The 18786-nt window shown below is 36.4% G+C and overlaps 2 protein-coding genes across 2 annotated transcripts; both read right to left on the bottom strand.

Annotated features, from left to right (window-relative positions):
* Positions 1–229: 229 nt before the first annotated feature.
* On the bottom strand, positions 230–4787 carry LOC117327087. Its single transcript, XM_033883917.1, has one exon. The coding sequence runs from the start codon at positions 3998–4000 to the stop codon at positions 3035–3037; it is 966 nt and encodes a 321-aa protein (XP_033739808.1). The 5' UTR covers positions 4001–4787; the 3' UTR covers positions 230–3034.
* Positions 4788–12020: 7233 nt separating this feature from the next.
* Positions 12021–14602, bottom strand: LOC117327086. Its single transcript, XM_033883916.1, has one exon. The coding sequence runs from the start codon at positions 14600–14602 to the stop codon at positions 12737–12739; it is 1866 nt and encodes a 621-aa protein (XP_033739807.1). The 3' UTR covers positions 12021–12736.
* Positions 14603–18786: the final 4184 nt, after the last annotated feature.

The raw sequence follows: 18786 nt of genomic DNA, 5'->3' as shown, positions 1-18786 counted from the left end.
TAGCTAGTAGGGGGAACTGTTGAATTAGCTGAATGTCTTGCCGTAATAGTTAAATATTAATACACAAATAAGGAGTTATATAATGTTAAATAGAGGTTCTCGGACGTTCAGTCCATTTCACCTCCTCCTCTACAGTACAAACAAGAGTTTTCACGCACAAGCACAAACTATATCTGTCTGCGAGGCTAACTTTGCATAATATATCTACATACAAAACGCCCATTCCTTGTTTAGATTGTAAAAAGGTGTTTATTGCATAAATTAGTTAGGCAATAGATCATTGCAAATCACAGAGACAAGTAACAAAAAGCTTGATCATTTTAAAGAAACTCAGTCACATCAATTCATTTAAAATATCTCAACTTCTCGACTATTATGCTCCACAAACAAAACCGAGGGATGCGTATCTAGCAATGGCAATTCGTAAAAAAGAACAAACTTATATTTGTGTATGCAAATTTGACAAAGTGCAAGCAAACAAGCTAAGGTAATGTTATTTGACTACATTCGTAAGTTGAAATAAAAAGACGTATCCAAGTCACAGGTAAAGGTCACAGCATATTTGATGTGCAGTATGTATTCGATCATTTTGAAATATATAGAAGATATCTCATAAGGCCTTACACAAGAGGAAAATATCAAAATATTAGCCCCATTCGTGAAATATATTTGGTATAACTGAAGATACGGTTAGATATTCTGTTTATTATATTTTCATAGCAAAATCTACTGGGTCAGCGTTTAAGTTCGTTCCCCCATTGTCATTTGTAAGCGGGGTTTTGATTGGTCCAATCAGAAAAAAGTGATATTTTTCACAAGTGAAAATACCAGAAAAAAAAGTGTTATTTTTCTTTACAGAATGGATAATTTTCGATATTTTACTGGTAAAAAGGTAATTATGGTAAAAAGGTGTTTATTAATTGTAATAAACACCGTTATAAAAATATAAAAAAATTTTTTTTTACCTTTTATTTCAAAATGACGTCCCTCCTTGATTTCTCAACATGTAGAGGGGGGAAATTATGTGATATTGTCTATATTAGGAATGAAAAGCCTACATTTTGAGAAGGGTAGACATTTATGTATATTTGTTGAGGAATGAAATCAGAGAACTGAAATGAATATTAAATAAATGAATGAATAAAAAGAGAAAAAATACGTATTGAAAAGAGCAAAAAGTTATTAACGATCGAATACTGGTAGCCCATCCGGAGTCCCTCCTGTTTTTACCATGTATTATTGTTATCCATTTGTTTGTACTGTATTGTACTGTTTATGAGAATAAACAATTGTTATTGTTCCTTTTGAGAACATCTATTCTATGACCAATACCTGTGACTAAGATACATTGTAGCATGGATTTCAAGACACAATCCCTTAATCATGGTATCAGTTTTGAAATATTCAATCTAGTCTTCAGTAATAACATACAAAACGTTTAGTATTCACTACAATCCTTCCTGATTTAGGGAATGCCGTTACACCGCTGTCTCCTCGCGGCTTCCGTACATAAACAAACCCATAAGAGTGTTTTCCATAACATACCCGTCAGTCAAACAACACAATGGTAACTTATGTCTCGTTACCTTGTCGGGACTTGACACAATCGGGTGACATATATTACACAACAAAACAATGCATATTGTATTTTATCGGATCAACGATTCATAAATACTAAGCTCGGCGTTATAATCAGTGAGACATCTAAAGGAGAAAAAAAATATATTAAAGACCCTAGATTTTCAGATTGCATAAAAAATAGGCTGACGGTATTTCATAACATGGATATTAACGTAAGAATAATCTCAAATTCTTAGTTAATCTAAAACATTTTTTTAAAAGTACCAATGGGCCTTACTACTAACTGACTTCGGATCCATATATTGAGTTTCAGCTAATGAACTTTATTGAATTTCACTGAAAAAAAATAAATAAATAAATAAAAAATTTGGTTTTTATTCGGTTGAGGATAAAACGAAATTACTCACATCGACATGGAAATAGCCAAGTATTGATTTAGCTTATAACAGCCGTCTACGCAATTCAACTACAGTGTATTTTGATTTCAACAGAGATATCCTTTTATCGAATTGAAGTGTTTACTGTGAATTTCATTTATCCGAAAATCCTTCATCCGAAAAATAGAATACTGAAAGTTTACATTGAAGAAAAAAAGACATATCTTAAAACTTATGTTTTTATAAAAAATATTAGTAAAATTTCGCTATTCCGGAATTCATTCAATAGACTGAATTTTGTCCGGATTAAGGGAATTTTTACTCATATCGCGTGACTTGTAACATCTAGTGAGCAATTGCAAAAAAAAAAGAGGGATAAAAAGCGATAAATCTTAGTGTAATTTAAGATGAATGTACAATCTGTAGGTATCAAGTATACCAACCTTCATGCCACCAAACGTCAAATTTACATGTATGTCATAGCACCACTGTTTAATCCATTAACCGAACCGTGTTACTGTACACAAGTAATAAATAATCCAAAACGAATCAGTTCACGAACCTGCGTCATATCGGCAAGTGTGTATTTAGCACCTTTTCTGTAGAAACATTCATTTGTGTTTGTGAATTGTAAATTCAAACAACATTTTATTCGAGATTCATACATTATATAACACTGCAATCACTGGACTTTCACGTTAACAATTTTCCGGAACTTTCTTTGTCCGGTGACAGACCGATTTTAGTTTCGCTGATCATGACTTTTCAGTCATAAACTATGTGCAAGGAGATGTTATGCAAATGTTTTGCATGAGTCTGCAGAATTAAAGAAAAACACTTGTAAAACGTTGTAGACACAAAGAAACAATAAACGGACAATGAAAAAAAACAAAAACGTAAATCCCATAATGCATCAGAACCACAAAAAAACATATCCTGTGGAAATTCAAAGTAACTTTGTCGGAATCAGCAGTAATCCATTCTGGTTTCGCCACATTTCATCAACCTCGTTATAGTATAAGAAAAGCTCTCTCACCACATACTTTCCCTCGGACTCATCCCGGTAAGGGCGACCCTTACACGACCGTTTCCCCGGCACTGTAATCTACAGTATTACTTTCCTGGACGTGATACAAATGACCAGTGTCCTCTATCCGTTTCCGGGCAATCTTCACCAAGTTTTTCTCCTGTGATCCAATCGTTCGTTTAATCTGTTCCGAAGTGTCCCGGAAGTCGAATAAATCGCCTCTCTCGCTGATACGGATATTGTGTTCGATTTCAATCATGTTTTTGCCCTGGAGGGCCTTTACGGGCGTGATGCGCCGAGTTAGTAACTTGCCCACTTCCGCAAGGGCATAATTTGAATCATTTGTGTTCTCCTCATTGTGGTTCGACCACTCCGTGAGGGCGTAATACTGATCGGGATGGTCTTGGATTTCGCGGAACGTGCATGGCACGCACACGCATGCGGAGTTGATCTTGCTGTGGAAAGTTGTCACGACTGTACTGTTCGCAAGGCGACAAAAGCGTCTATCGGATATTGATGGTCGATTGTGTTCGACTCTGAGATCACTGTATTCCTGTATAACGCTGAGTTTACCATGATCGTGGCCACACATGTCACACGGACATGCGCTGTACGTGACCCCGACGCTTCGAGTTTGAACTTCCTCTGTCCTTATCCGACGAATGGAATGATTTATACCGTTGAATTTTTTCACTATTTCATCCAAATTCACAAGAAGAGCTTCTTCTTCATTTTCCGTATCCGGTACAACGGTTGTCTCCCCCTGATTGTTGTTGTGGAATAATTCCCGATCACACAGAGGGCAGCACCATGCCGACAGAGGATATCGCGCAACGTACCGGCGCACGCATTGGTGACAAAGCACGTGCCCGCACGGGAACGTGTCCGGGAATTGCGTGATTTCTCGAGACTTTTCATACTCCTCTTGGCTATGCATGTGTGCGGGGGAATAGTCCATCGGCTTTCCCCCAACACTGACGTCATACAACTGAAGGGTCCCATCCTCCCTTGCCATGTCACAGGATTTCACTAATAAACCGCCGAGGCTCCATTCTGAACGTCCCAATAATCAAAATGGCCCATGTATTACGAACTACATGGCTTATACGATAGACTCCCGTCGATTATGCTATAGTTGAGTGGTTGCCTTTACAAGCTACGTTGTGATAAATATAAATCGCACTGGCTATATATGTACATACGATATCTAGACAAACTGAAATACATACGGTGCATACATGTAAAAATGTATTTATTACCGCTCGGTGTCGACAGTAGGACAATATCACTTCACTCTATTGGCAAACCGTCTGTCCAGTCGATGTTAATCAATGTTGTTTGCTCTCCGGTCAGAACATGATATTACACACTAATTCAATATTCGTGTGTACTTATTGTAGTCCCAAACCTATAACCCCATATGTTACTCAGCACACGTAGATCGCCTACGTAGGGATCACCTTGGTCTGTGTGGTTAGTTACCTGTGAATTCGCTTATATTGGTTAGACGCCCATGGCCAAATCACATGTCACCGGGAGTCAGGTGAACTGATATACACAATTATGAATCCGTTGTAAAATTTCCGTACAGATTATCGACTATTTTCAGTTTCACAAGTTCACCCAACATGCATTTCCTTAAGATGAATAGCCACACTACTCACTAGATATGGGGTACAGGTATATGTACAAATCCTGTTACATGTAATTTTTCCAAAAAAATAAAGATCATGCATTTTCATGGAAGCTCTAGTACCGCGACTTTGACAGTGTAAGTTTGTAGGTATGGGTCAAAATACCCCACTTTCCAGCACGTGATTCCACAAAACCGTTTGCTGGGGTTTTGAGTAATACCAACACCGCGATCATCATTCTATGTTTGCCGGTACTTTCACAGACATAACGCCAGTACGTCATGCTAACCTTGTTAGGGTCGATCCAGCCTTCCAATAAAACTCATTCTGATATAATTTAACACGCAAAAAACGTATAAATATTATATTCGGAAATTAATTGTTTAGTGAACACACGACCCACGCAATTACCGCCATTTGAGACCAGCAGCCACATTTGATTCCTGCTGGTGTTAGTATCGGTATCCATAAGTGCACGACCAGTTGGAAGCAAGCCCTGTGTGTGTCCTTATACACAATATGTATAGTTCCAGGGTGAAGAATCAGAAGCTATTAACTTCAAAACGTGCGTAAAATTTGGCCTTTCCATCAGCACTGTCACTATTACTACTGCTTCTACGCATATATACGCGAGAGGCAGGCTCCACACAAGTTTCGTATCAGAGAAATATTGATTGGAACACCATAGTCCCATTGACAATACTCCAGACACCCTAACTTGGAGATTGTGTTTGGTAAACTGCCATAATATCTATAGCGCTGCCTCACGAACATTTCTAAGGCTCATCTTCGGTATTCCTTATACTTCCGGTCCTAGAGGATTATGGGAGAGTACACGAAAGAGATCATCGAAGCCAGAGGCCAGCGACGCCATTTTCACGCTAGCTTGGCGTCATATTGGACCACAGATTGGATGAAACAGGAAAAATTTTGCAACATAAATTGGATACTGCAATATACAATGCCAAAAGCTATCTCACTAGACGCGGAGGTCCTCACCTTACAATGAAGATTAGAATCTACTCGATATATGTATACAGAATCCCCTCCAGTCTGACTGCTAAATATTTAATAACTATGGACTTTAGTTGAGGTGGATATGTAGTTATATAATCACCGGGAAAATATTTTAACCAATACGGCGTTAATAGTTCAAATAACATCATATATGTCTCAGAAAAGCCGAAACCTTATATTAATTAACTACAGGGTACTGTGTTTTCACAAGTATTTGTAGTTTGATATTGAAGAATAAAATGAATGAATAAAAAAATAGATAAATAAATGAATAAATAAATAAATAAGTTAATAAATAAGTAAATAAATAAGTAATTAAATAAATATTACAGGTTTTTTTAGGATAATTCAACAAAAAGTCTACAAATGCCTGTATGGTATAACCAAGTAGTGTTACGGAAGCATTGCTTTACGAATTTGCCATCTCCGTGGTCGGTTTCCAGATAAGTTGCTGCCTTCGGACATTTTGTTATCCCGTGACCAGCTTCTGGTTTTCGATATACACTTGACAAATCTATTTTTCTATTATAATTGTAATATTAATCACAAACTTTTAATTGCTAAAATATGTCAAGTTAAAGAATTTCTTTAATGATGAGAGTCATAATAAAATGGTGGTCGGATGGCACAGTGGAAACACATTTGCCTTTTATCTAGGCGGCCGGGGTTCGATTCCCTGATCAGACGTGAAAAGGTGCGGGATCACCTGCCCGACCACATGGGTTTTTCCCGTGGTACTCCGGTTTCCTCACACAGTAAGAATTAACCCTCTCGCGCTTCTATCCGGGCCAACAAGCGTGATATATATATAAGTTGACATAACTTTTTTAGCAATTAATGTAAAATAAATAAAGTTTACTACATTTAAATCGTGGCGAAACACTAGATTCGATGGTTTTAGTTTGTTAGTAAGTGTATTTCTTCAAGAAAACCATTTTTATTTGTTGTTGAAGTATCGACACAGCTGCGGTTTGATAATAGACCGGCGAATGTAAGCATTATTTTAACGAGGTTATGTAAACAAATTTGATATATTCTGCACCGGACTCTACGTATAAAACTTTACAGTGCACGCCATTTTGCAGATTAACTTTGTCGTAGTAAATTTTCTTTGTCAATGATATCTTGACTTTTATGAATTTACTGATGTTGTATAACACGTCAGGAAAGTTATAAATATAATCTATTCAGTTTAAATACTTTTTTAGGCTATCAAGGTATCCCCCTCCTCCTTCAGAAAATATATTACTGTACCCCTGCTAGATGTCATTTGTGTCCTAAATGATTAACTACTACTTAGTTTTGTCCATGGTTTGTAAGCAAGAGCCATATTTACATACACAAGTCTCTATTCCCGCCACAGCGAGTAATTTATATTCAAGCCAGGCAGCTGCTCGTTATGTTCTTGTCACGTGGGTCAAAAACCAGTTCGTTCACTTTGTATTCAATACGCCGGTGATATTTCAAAAGAGATGAAAACCAGAAAAAATAATAAAATCATTTCAGATTACTGTAATCAATGAAGCAACAAAACGGCCCGTTCTGCGTAAGTAAGCACGCATTGAAGATGACCTTGAAGCATGACGCCTCCGTATTGTGAAACCGATATTTCGGAGCCATTCCGTGATCCGTGTTCTAGATAACGCTGGCTTGATCATGGCTGACTCATGTAGATAGTAAAATAGATAAATTATTCACGATTTCTGTTAAATAATACGAAGGTTAATTTTTACGAATGAGATTCAAACAACATCTTTTTATATATCGATCAAAATTATCAACTGCTGTCAGTTGTTTATGTTTTCGTGGGTGTTGTACAGAATGAAATATTGAAGACCTTTAATTAAGTTGACATGTGGCAGGTTTCTCGAGCTTAATGGCCCATTAATTTTCTATCTTTAAATAAAGTACGAGATTTTAACGAGACAATTTGTAAATTATGATTCTGAAAAACATCACAGTAAGCATTCTAGCTGATACACATTAAATCTGTCATTTATGATTGAAAGTGAAAAACAACTCTTTGTTTTTATATTTACGCGGCAATATCATGAAATAAAGATTTAGAATGAAGCAGAAGAATGGAAACCTTGGTTATGGAACTCGTTGCACGTTCTCAGGTACATATTCATTCACCAAATCAGTGAAAAGAGTAGGGACACCAGCTACAACAACATTATCAACGCCTTCCGTGTACTTAGATATATAAATATTTACATATATGGAAATAACTGGGTAGCATGGTTTGGTTTGTTTTATTTTATCTAACGTCCTATTAACAGTGAAGGTCATTTATGGACGTGCCAGGTTTTGGAGGTGGAGGAAGGCCGGAGTACCCGGAGAAAAACCACCGACCTACGGTCAGTACCAGGCAACTGCACCACGTGGGTTTCGAACTCGCAACCCAGAGGTGTCGGGACACCTTAACCACTCGGCCACCGCAGTCCCATGCATTAGCATACAGTACCAATATAACGTAATACAAGTAAACAGTAAACAGTCTCACAAATGATATAATGAATTTAACGTATACCACAATTATGCCAGTCATTAACGCCCTTTATTCAAGGGTGAATGTCAGGAGACTGAAGCTGTCGCTCACAATGTCCAAATTCAACAAAGCTGCCATCTTGAATTTTGCTTGACATTCAATCGCCGCACAACGTTAATGTAATTCTATGTTTTTAATATACATTCGAAATAAAATGTAATGCTGTGATGATCAACCACATATCAAAAGGAGATATGAAGTTTTTTTTGTTTTTTTTTGTTTTTTTTTAAATATGACGTTATATTTTCAAATTGTATTGAATTCTCCTTTGAAAGTACACATCACCTGTATGTGTGGGTTGTTTGATCCGCTGACGGGGTAGATAGAGACATGATCGAGTTCAAGAGAAACTGGCTTACATCGCCCTTACAGGTAAGTCTATATTAAGAAACCCATTAAAAACAAGTTTTGGAGTTGTTATTTGAATTTATCCATTAATATATATTTCATCGCTCGTGATATAACTAAATACCATATCAACTTCCTTAATGATTTGAGAGAAGAACGAAAACAAGAATTGGTGTATAAACAGGTGGGTTTTTTTAATCATAATTTTGCAATGATGAAACCGGTTAGGAATAGGCACCAATCATTTTTAATGACCCGGGTGAAAACGCACACAAGATATTAATTTTTGTTGGAAATTCAAATACATTTACTCTAATGAAATTTCGACTGTTTGGCGCGTTACACCTGACTTTTTTCAAATCCACATTTATTACACTGAGGTTGGTACAAAATTAATATTTAAACATAAATGTGTTTAATTTATTAGGTATGTCTTCAATTCTTTGCTATTGCTAGTTGGTAAGCTCTGTCAACTTCGTTAGCCAGCGGGGCCTTATAACTTATGTTCGGGCCTTGGTTAGCAAAGATAAAATATACACATGCTTGCAGGAAGATGGAATAACATCCCCAGAGAAAATGGAATCTGTAGTCTTTGCAACCTGTCAGAATGAAATAGGAGACGAGTTCCATTATTTATGAAATTGTAGCGATCAACAAATATCATTAAACAGGAATATATATAAATATCTAGATACTATTATGAAAGACCCAGTACATTTAAGTTTAACATCCTTTTTAATTTTGTAGTTGATGATGAATTGAAATGTCTGGTGAAATTCATAAAGCAAATAAGTATACGACTCAACATTATCTAATATGATGTCTTACTCAACAAATGTATCCATGTATTATATCTTTATGAGAATAAAACATTGTCATTGTCATAAAGCTTTAATAAAGTTACACAATGTCCAAAATTTACAGCATTACTTCATTTAAACTTTATTCATTTTACAACAATTGCATGACAAGTTGTACCAACTTATATTAATCACGGTTGTTGGCCCGGATGGGGCGCTGGGGGTCTAACCGAGGGAGGAAACCGGAGTACACGGGGAAAACCCACGTGGTCGGGCAGGTGATGTCGTACCTTTTCACGTCTGGTCGGGGAATCCCCTGGGGAAAGGCAAGCGTGTTGCAACGTACAACTATGTGTACATATATACTTTCTTTTTGCTGATGAGCTGAAAGGCTTTAGACTGAATGAAAGAAATTGAACTTGAAATGCTTCCCTTAATTTATAAGTGATTGGCCTTTAGCAATACTGTAAAGTTCTTTTTCACAACAGTCCGGTTTTGAACAATCTCTCTAGATGTTTTACCACAACGATTTCTGTATTGTTTGTTGTTTGTTCTAATTTATTGTTTTTTGTAATGATTCTTTATATAAAGATAATTTTATTGTTTTAAACAATGATTTTTTTTTATATATAAAGATCATTTTATTGGTTTTAACAATGATGGTTTTTATAAAGATAATTTTATTGTTATAACAATGATACTTTTTATAAAGATCATTTCATTGTTTTAACAATGATGCTTTTCATATAGATCATTTAATTGTTTTCCATGTCATATATCAACAAGCTATAACATATAGTTTTAACGACGTTTTATAGACTTCAGAAATTCTTTATATACATATTTATTGACAACATGCCTGAACAGCCGACATTTATCGTGGTGGTAGAGCTATCTCTAGCCCATTAAACTGTAAACATGTTCACAGACGACGATGTGACAGATAGCTCTACCAGTTTATGTTAAAAGCCATGGAGCGCGACAAGGACAGGTCCAGCTCGTAACTAGCTCAACCGGCATAACCACTTTTAATGTCAATATCGGCGGTTATGTAGATAAAACCTGTAATAAAAACCAATCTTCTGTATAATGTAGGAAAACAATTTTTTTTCCAAAGATGCAGCTCTGAATCGTTAAAAATTAAGGAAAATTGTAAACAAGAGACATATTTTCGTAATTACTTAAACGAACAAGGAGAATAAAACCATGTTTTCGACAGTGCCTTATTTGTCACTTGGGACGCACATAGTGCAACTTAAGTGATGTTACGATCTCAAAGAAAGAACCGGGGTAGTGTTGGTAAGACTAGGAACATTGAATACAAATTATGAATATTATCATAACCTTCAGATCAATATCTAATGGTGTATTATATACATATTAGGTTTGTTATTGGATTTGTGGGGGAAAAAACATCCAAAGCTTTCCTATTGATATACTATTTAAACTTAATGACGTTTTAGTAGAATGGAGGCGGGGTAGTGGGCATTTTCGGAAGCATCTTTTATGACCAATAATTCATGATGTGGAATTGCGCTGGATTTTTAACTAATCAGAGTTGTTTTTGTTTGTTTTTTTGTTTTGTTTTTGTTTTTGTTTTTGTTTTTTTGTTTGTTTTTGTTAGTATATACCTCAACCCGTGTGACAGTTTGGCTGGTCAGCACGAGGCAAGTTCCGTGGACAGGGATATGTAAACCCCAGTGTAAGAGTTTGGATGACCTTACACTTACGCTTGATTTATTCCTGTCCACGGTATAGGCCAATGTTTAATCACTTTTCTCACATAATGTACTTTAAAAAGTGACAAATAAACAACAATCGTGTAAGAGTTTTGCTAGCCAGCACTCGGCAAGCCTGGTGCTGACTGGCCAAACTCTTGCACTCGGATTAAGATATCCCTGTCCATGGAACAGACCCATGTTAGATTCTATTAATCTTACCCTTTGGAATCAACAAGCTACACGTGCTCTTTGCACGTTCTCAACAATTGTATTTTGTCACGTCAACAATACCATGGCATCACGGTGACAATACAATGACGTCACGTCATCATTTCCTTGCATTGATGTAATGTCCATACTAGGACATAAGAGGGTAAATAGTTATGTTAGATGCTGATTAGGTCATTGCAAGGCTTCACGACAACATTTTATCTTAGCCAAAGGGAAGCTACTCCCGTTCAACCGTTGTTCTGATCTGGATGATAGTGGCTATGGTCTTGTTGAATAGCACATCATGTATACAATTAGCCCGAGTTTTCTCTGGCCCTGTCACCATGTCTGGTGTAGGGCCAAAGCGTTTTCGCTCCATCGCACACTGATTAGGGTAATTAGGCGACCGCGACCTACATAGTTAGCAATATGGCGTCGAGTCAAGTATGACATTTTGACTAGCGTAAAACGAGGGTCTATACGGACGGAATACAACACCTAGATGGGACTAAATGGGTGTTCTGGGGTAAATAAATATCTCATTTATCCATATATGTAAGGTAGGTGTTATGTCACTCCCGATTTTATTGTATTTACACCAGATTCTTAGCGACACCAAACGGTGTCGGATAATTCCACGTTTTCATATGGTATTGCGCTCTGGCCCTACACAAGACATGGTGACAGGGCCAGAGAAACTCGGGCTAGTATACAATATCTTAAGGTTATAGAAAAGAAAAGAAAAAAAAATTATAACATGTTTTAATGATCAAGAACGATAAAATTATCTTATGTTTTTTGTTATGGTATATTTCAAACATGAAATTAAATGAATCTAAATTTTAAAGTTAGATGAATTATACCATCTTAACATTAGAATGTATTGAAGTAAAATAAATATTCATATAATTTGATTTGATGAAAATATATTTCTGTCGTTATACAAGCTGTTTTGCACAAACAGATGCAAACCCCAGCCAAAATACTGTCTTATGGAAAACGGTATCGCTTTAGTGGTGGTGGATCAGGATAAATAATTTACGTAAATTCTTTTACAAGATTAATTGATACAACATTTTCATGTAACGGCGAATGTAACACGGGATTTTCATTAGTAATGACAGTTCCAACCAGTGAACATTCTTAATATTCTCAAATACAGCTGGGTGTCTGTCTATATTCAAGAACAAGAGTCCATCATCTATCAACAAAAAAGATGATGAAAGTCTCCAACCACAAACTATCCATTTTGATCAATACATATTTGTACATGTTTTATAATCTTGTTTGTCCATCATTATATTTATGGCGTAGGGTTCGCCCTGTTCACACAATCACATGATCTTTCCCTGTCAACGACAGCAACATTCACACTGACCGAAATGTGTGACATCGACGCAGATGTTGATGAAGTGTCAGCGATAATATCTTATCCTGTCCATATCTGCTAATGATAACATACACTTTGACTTAAACACCAATGTGCTGTATACGCTTGAGTTTATTAGGGATCATAATAGACCCCCCGAATCCCACCCACAGAACTCCATCGCTATCCACACAAATAGCACATGGCATATCGTGGTCTGTATGTAGTCGTCGCAGGTATTCACCATCGCCACTCAAAAGATGAAGGCATCTGTTATCAAAGTCGGTAACCACAAGGTTTCCCAAAGTGTCGTATGTCAAATCCAAAGGAGCGAAAGGTGCTGATCGAGCCTTGCTTTTGTGTTCCTGTTGTCCATATCTGTGCAACTCCTGCAGATGTTTGTCCATCACTATGACAAGTGCTTCGTCCAAACCTCCATCACTCGACTTATCCAAGTCCACCACGGCAACATTCCCACTGACCAGACACTGTGAAATCTTCACAGGTGAGCGTACTGAAGGTTTCCAAAGCCATGACTTTTTGGTTGCGATGATGTAGATACCATCTGGTGTGTATTCTTCAATGCAGTGTTTCATTCCTACAAGGACAAGACCATCTCTTTTAACACACAAGCATCTAGGTTCAGCCCGTGTGTTAAATCTATGGATCAGTGCTGTTGTACCCGATTCTTGTTCCATGACGCTGCTATCTTCGTTAGAACATATCCAGAAGTTCGTTGTGGAGGGGGATATACTGATATCACTTACACCAACGGAACATGATATGCGCTGCTTTTCTTTTCCTCGACTGTTCAGTTTAATGACGTCATTACTGAACCAATCACTTGTCCAGATATCACCACCGCAAGGGGCACAGCTAGATATTGTTATACGTGGAACGTTCCAAACTGAAAGTATCGTGGTGTCTTGTAGAAGAGTTGGCTGTCCAGACGTTGTAATCGCAGATTGCGCTGCCCGCCTATATAGTAAAATCTCTTTTTCTGGTGTCTGTTTAGACATTGAAGTCTCCTTTTCTGGTGTCTGTTTAGACATTGAAGTCTCCTTTTCTGGTGTGTGTTTAGACGACGAAGTCTCCTTTTCTGGTGTCTGTTTAGACATTGAAGTCTCCTTTTCTGATGCCTGTTTAGACGGTGAAATCTCCTTTTCTGGTATCTGTTTAGACGGTGAAGTCTCCTTCTCTGGTGTCTGTTCAGACGACGAAATCTCCAGGGCATGTTGATCTTGTGCTGTCTGTGACTGGTCAGTTTGGAGACAGGAAAAGCTCTGTATCTGTTTGTGTTCAGACTGACCTTGTAAATGTCCATGTTGTGTTATGGTAAGTGTTCCAAATGCTTGCTTCAAGACCTTGTTCCTGTTATGATTTGGAGTGAAGTTGGCAGTACCTAGGACGGGTTTTCCAGGTAAGGTTATGTTGGCTTGCATTTCAATCATAGCGTCATATACCTGGATATCTGTGCCGATCTGAAGGGTTTCCTTACACTGGTTTATTTGATTCTTTCGTTCCACCAGTTTCCTCTCCAGTTCGCTTGTGTAAGTAGTGAGGATTGGAGTATTTCCTTCTATCAAATGTATCAATTGAGAAAGTGTTTGATCTATCAAAACATCAACATCTTCTTTGATTTTTTCTCCTTGCTCTTTCACTTCTGCCGACAAACTCTCGAATTGTTTCAAATGTCTTTTCAGACTATCCTGGGTAAAATCGATTTCCTCTTGAATTTGAATCAATCCTTTTTGTTCAGTGTTTTCAATAAATGTTTTTATTTTGATTTTGTTGTCCGGAGTAATTTTGCTTAGAAGGATATTGTTATGACCCTTATGTGAGGTCGATACACATTCAGCACATATCACGTTATGACATGTCTCACAAAACCAGTCTAAAATTTTCTGTCTGTGGTACACACAATAAGTCTGCCCCGGATGCCGGGTGGCAGCTACCTGTCCCGCCATTTCTCTTGCTTGTTTCCCCCAAGCTGTTTACATTTAGACATGCCCAAGTCTTTCGGAAATATCTCGGGTGATTTACATACACTGCCGACGGAGATTGAATTTTTTTGCTGTAAAAATAAAAGTTATCAGAGTATCACAAAGTTGCATCTCTCGATCATTAACACACTGAACATCTGATAATATCTAGCTGGATAAATTTGATACGTGATTGTTGGGAAGTTTCAATATGGCGGAACCCAGAAATTTATAACAAACTGTGCGTGTCACGTATACGTCAAGTGTCAAGCGTTTTAACGCCGCCATATTGGATTGTCAGTTCGCTTTGCAGGCCGGGATTCAGGGGTGTAACCCCATAAAAAAGAACAAAACAACTGCGTTTTTTAGTTGAAAACGTCTGACACTCTTTTACGGTATGAGCATTTCTTTTTATAAGAAGAAATCATCGTTTAATGAATAAGAAATTTACAGATATAGTCGTTTGAAAGTATTTCATGTCTCTGAACCTGAATATCTATTTATTATCATTTAACTTTTATGTTTCAATATCTTGAGAAGGTAAGATTATTGTCTAATACGTTTAAAACTTTCCATATTGAAATCTGTACTTTGACAGCAGTATGGCATTTTAATGTCTATAATGTAAAACAAATACTGATATATTCTTGTTCTTCTAGAAAATTATACATGTTACATTTATTCCACATCAAAAGCCTATTTGTATCAAAAGGTATTGGCAAATACCCCATTACTGACGACAGGTATATACGGAAGCTTATAGGCCCGATCATATCACTGTCATATCTCGTTGATTTGATTTATTTTTCCAGGTAAATAATTACATCCCCTCATCATGACGTTTTATTTGCAACGTAATACTAATAAGTACTATCCTAATATAAATAGGTTTTTAAGTTATAACTATTTATCTAGCTAATTTACATAAAGCTTGTTATTTATGCTCCGTAGTTAGATGTGAAATGTAAATATGCTAAGTATTTTCATACATTAATTACGTTTAGTTATTTCTTCAAGTGTTTTGCCAATATGTTTAAGGCACTTTCAATCGTTTGCAACATGTGGTTTTAATATTACGATAGCTACTTGTGAGACTTTAATTGCCAATAGAATAATTCAAGGTTAGGGGACACAAATCTTTACCGGGAAAAGCTACGTCAAAATAATCAGTAATAATATCTGTGTAATCTCTATAAGCTTCCGTAGTTATGTAATCCCTGTTGTTATGTGATCCCTATAAGTTTCCTTAGTTAAATTATCCTTTTAAGCTCCCGTAGTTATGTGATATCTTTAAGCTTCCGTAGATATGTAATTTCCTGTAGTTATGTGATCAATATAAGCTCCCGTAGTTATGTAATCCTCGTAGTTATGTGATTCCTATAAGCTTCCGTAGATATGTAATTTCCTGTAGTTATGTGATCCCTATAAGCTCCCGTAGTTATGTAATCCTCGTAGTTATGCGATCCCTATAAGCTTCCGTAGAATATATCCTAGTTTAGCCGCACTTTTGTAACCATATGACATAGGCAAATGAACTAGACCTTTGTGAGGACAGCTACCTTTTTTACCGCCGGTTATCCTAGCCCATATTTTAAGGCATTTATTAGGCATTTAGGGGCTTTTGAATGATTTTGTTATACTCTATAGACATCTCGTTATAGAGTTATAGAGAACCCGTCATACTACAGTGTACATAGCCAAACACGGAAGTATTATCGAAGGGATTAGGTTTTATCTAGCTGTGCCCAGACCCTTTTATACAGTGGAGTAAGTTTTTTGTTATGACAAGAAATCCATAATATTCTTTGAGTTTGAGGCGAATTTCGCCAATTTTGGAACCTTGAATCGTCTACTGTTTCATTAGCACAATGCAGTCATCGTCTTGTTCATGCTTATTCGAACCCTAGACATAATATATAAACGATGCCCCCATTGATGATTTTAACTCCACATAGTGTATATATATCTTTCATTTATACAAATACTATACCTTTACTCGTAGAGCTGATCCAGGTTTTCATTCAGTATATTATCACATTTCTGCTTACATTTTGTCAGAGGTAGACTTCCTAGTTTCCTAAACCGATCGAAGTCACGTGACTCGATCATATCATGATAGTAGATAGGCTGAACGATTTATGGCGAAATATGTTTGAATGGAGATAGAAAAACAAGGTAATCCTTGAATTTTTCTGTAAGTTTATGGTTAATTAGAATTTTTATCAACTTTAGTTGGTATCAAACTGACAAATTCAATAAATCATTGCAGTTGTGTAAACAATGGAACAAAAACATGTTCTTGATTCAAATGGATCTTGTATGATAAAAATACAGATACATACTGTTTACGTCTTGTCCTGCCGAGCATGCCCGACAGGAATCGAACCCAGGTCTCCGGCTCTACAATCTTAGTCGAAGGAGTTTTTTTTACGTCAGCTGAATGACAGAAGTCAGTTAACCCATTGTATAAACCACGCAGTCATACCTGTTCCTTTAACAAGTATGTATGCACGAAATTCAGGTGTTGGATATAATATGTATAGTTAAAGTGATCATATATCTAAACAATGAAAGGCAACGTCAACAATCTTTTTGATATTATCGAAGCCTCTGCACGGCTTGGTTATTATTGGCAGATATTATCTTCAGATATCATATATGATATGTACATGTATTTTTCTTGTCACAACAAGCTCAACGTTTTATCTCAAGGACGTAACATTATGATTACGGATGGTCTGTACAACCTGTATACTGATTCATACAAAGATAACACATTATATAACGCTTGAAGAAAAACAGCACTTTACCTGTCGAGATGATTTTTTTTTTTGGTCAGAGCTAGAGATTTGGTTCAAAGGTAATTTTCCATTTAGAGAGAATTTAAAATCTTGTATGTTCCGAACGGTTTAAAGAATAATACTTTTCTAGTGGGTTTGCTTTGTTCCTTCATCTTTTCACTTTCGTGTCCGTATTTTTCTTCACATGTTTGTACAAAGACACGGGTCAGCATCGCCTTTAAATATGATTAAAATACCAGATACTGCATAATAGAGCTGTTTCAACTCTCTGTGTATGGTCGGTGATGCTAGGGACATCATACAGCTGTTTCGTCCTTCTTGGACTCGTCAGTGATGTTAGAATCGTCATGCAGCTATTTCGTCCTTCATGGAATCGTCTGTGATGCTAGGGACATCATGCAGCTATTCCGTCCTTCATGGAATCGTCTGTGATGTTAAAATCGTCATGCAGCTATGTCGTCCTTCTTAGAATCGGCTGTAATACTAGTGCAGGTAATTCTTCATTCGTTATAGAAACGAAATCGAACTACTGAAACTGAAATTCGAATGATATAATCTAGTTTGTCTACAATGTAGAGTTTATACACATTGTAAAATGCCACGAAGTATCTGTAGATAATCTTTCTTGACATCCAAGAGGACATTTAAAAGAATAATTAGTAGTTTTGTTCTACGGAAAATCATCACGAAATTTACCTGTTTGAGTACTTAATAGTAGAACCATCATGCTAGGGTGTTCACATTAAAACATTATTACTATATGTTCACGTTCAATATATAATTTGTTTTAGAAGATATTTATATCTTTGCTTAACTAAATCAATTTTCGTGAGTCAAATCACGTCATGTTCCGTTTGGCTTTGTGAGTAAATTAATTCGGTAATGCAATTTTCATGTCAATTTTTCAATGATTGCTGTCAAAATCAGCTATGCAGATTGAAACAAATTTAGAAAATAGGCATTTTTTTCTCTGGAAGTTCCGTGTAGGTCACATTCCAATTTGTTTTCTTCAAGAAGAAGAACATTTTTTACACTGATGTTATCATTCAAGGGAATATTTTATGTATCATTACTGAAATACCTTTGTATCAGCAAACATAATGTAACATATAGCAACATTCAATCCAATATGTCTCTGATATCTCAATAGTGATATTTTCAGTCTAACAACCTCCTGGGTGATAACAGCCGAGTGCTAAATAACACATGTGGAAATCATGCTGTAGTTCACCCTACTATATTGATGTATATTTCCATTGAGAACCCAAATATTTCAGACAATGTATGGTTATCATCAAATCTTACAACATGTGTTAACTATGTAAAGTGTATTTGTACATTCTTTTAGTTTTTATTGTTTATATACCC

Source organism: Pecten maximus, chromosome 5, assembly GCF_902652985.1.
Source record: "Pecten maximus chromosome 5, xPecMax1.1, whole genome shotgun sequence".
NCBI classification, from domain to species: Eukaryota; Metazoa; Mollusca; class Bivalvia; order Pectinida; family Pectinidae; genus Pecten; species Pecten maximus.
This window is presented reverse-complemented; position numbering and strand designations above follow the sequence as displayed.

What these genes read in the sequence shown, in the direction of transcription:
- LOC117327087 (XM_033883917.1), bottom strand. Translation starts at nt 4,000, where the DNA reads ATGGCAAGGGAGGATGGGACCCTTCAGTTGTATGACGTCAGTGTTGGG.
- LOC117327086 (XM_033883916.1), bottom strand. Translation starts at nt 14,602, where the DNA reads ATGGCGGGACAGGTAGCTGCCACCCGGCATCCGGGGCAGACTTATTGT.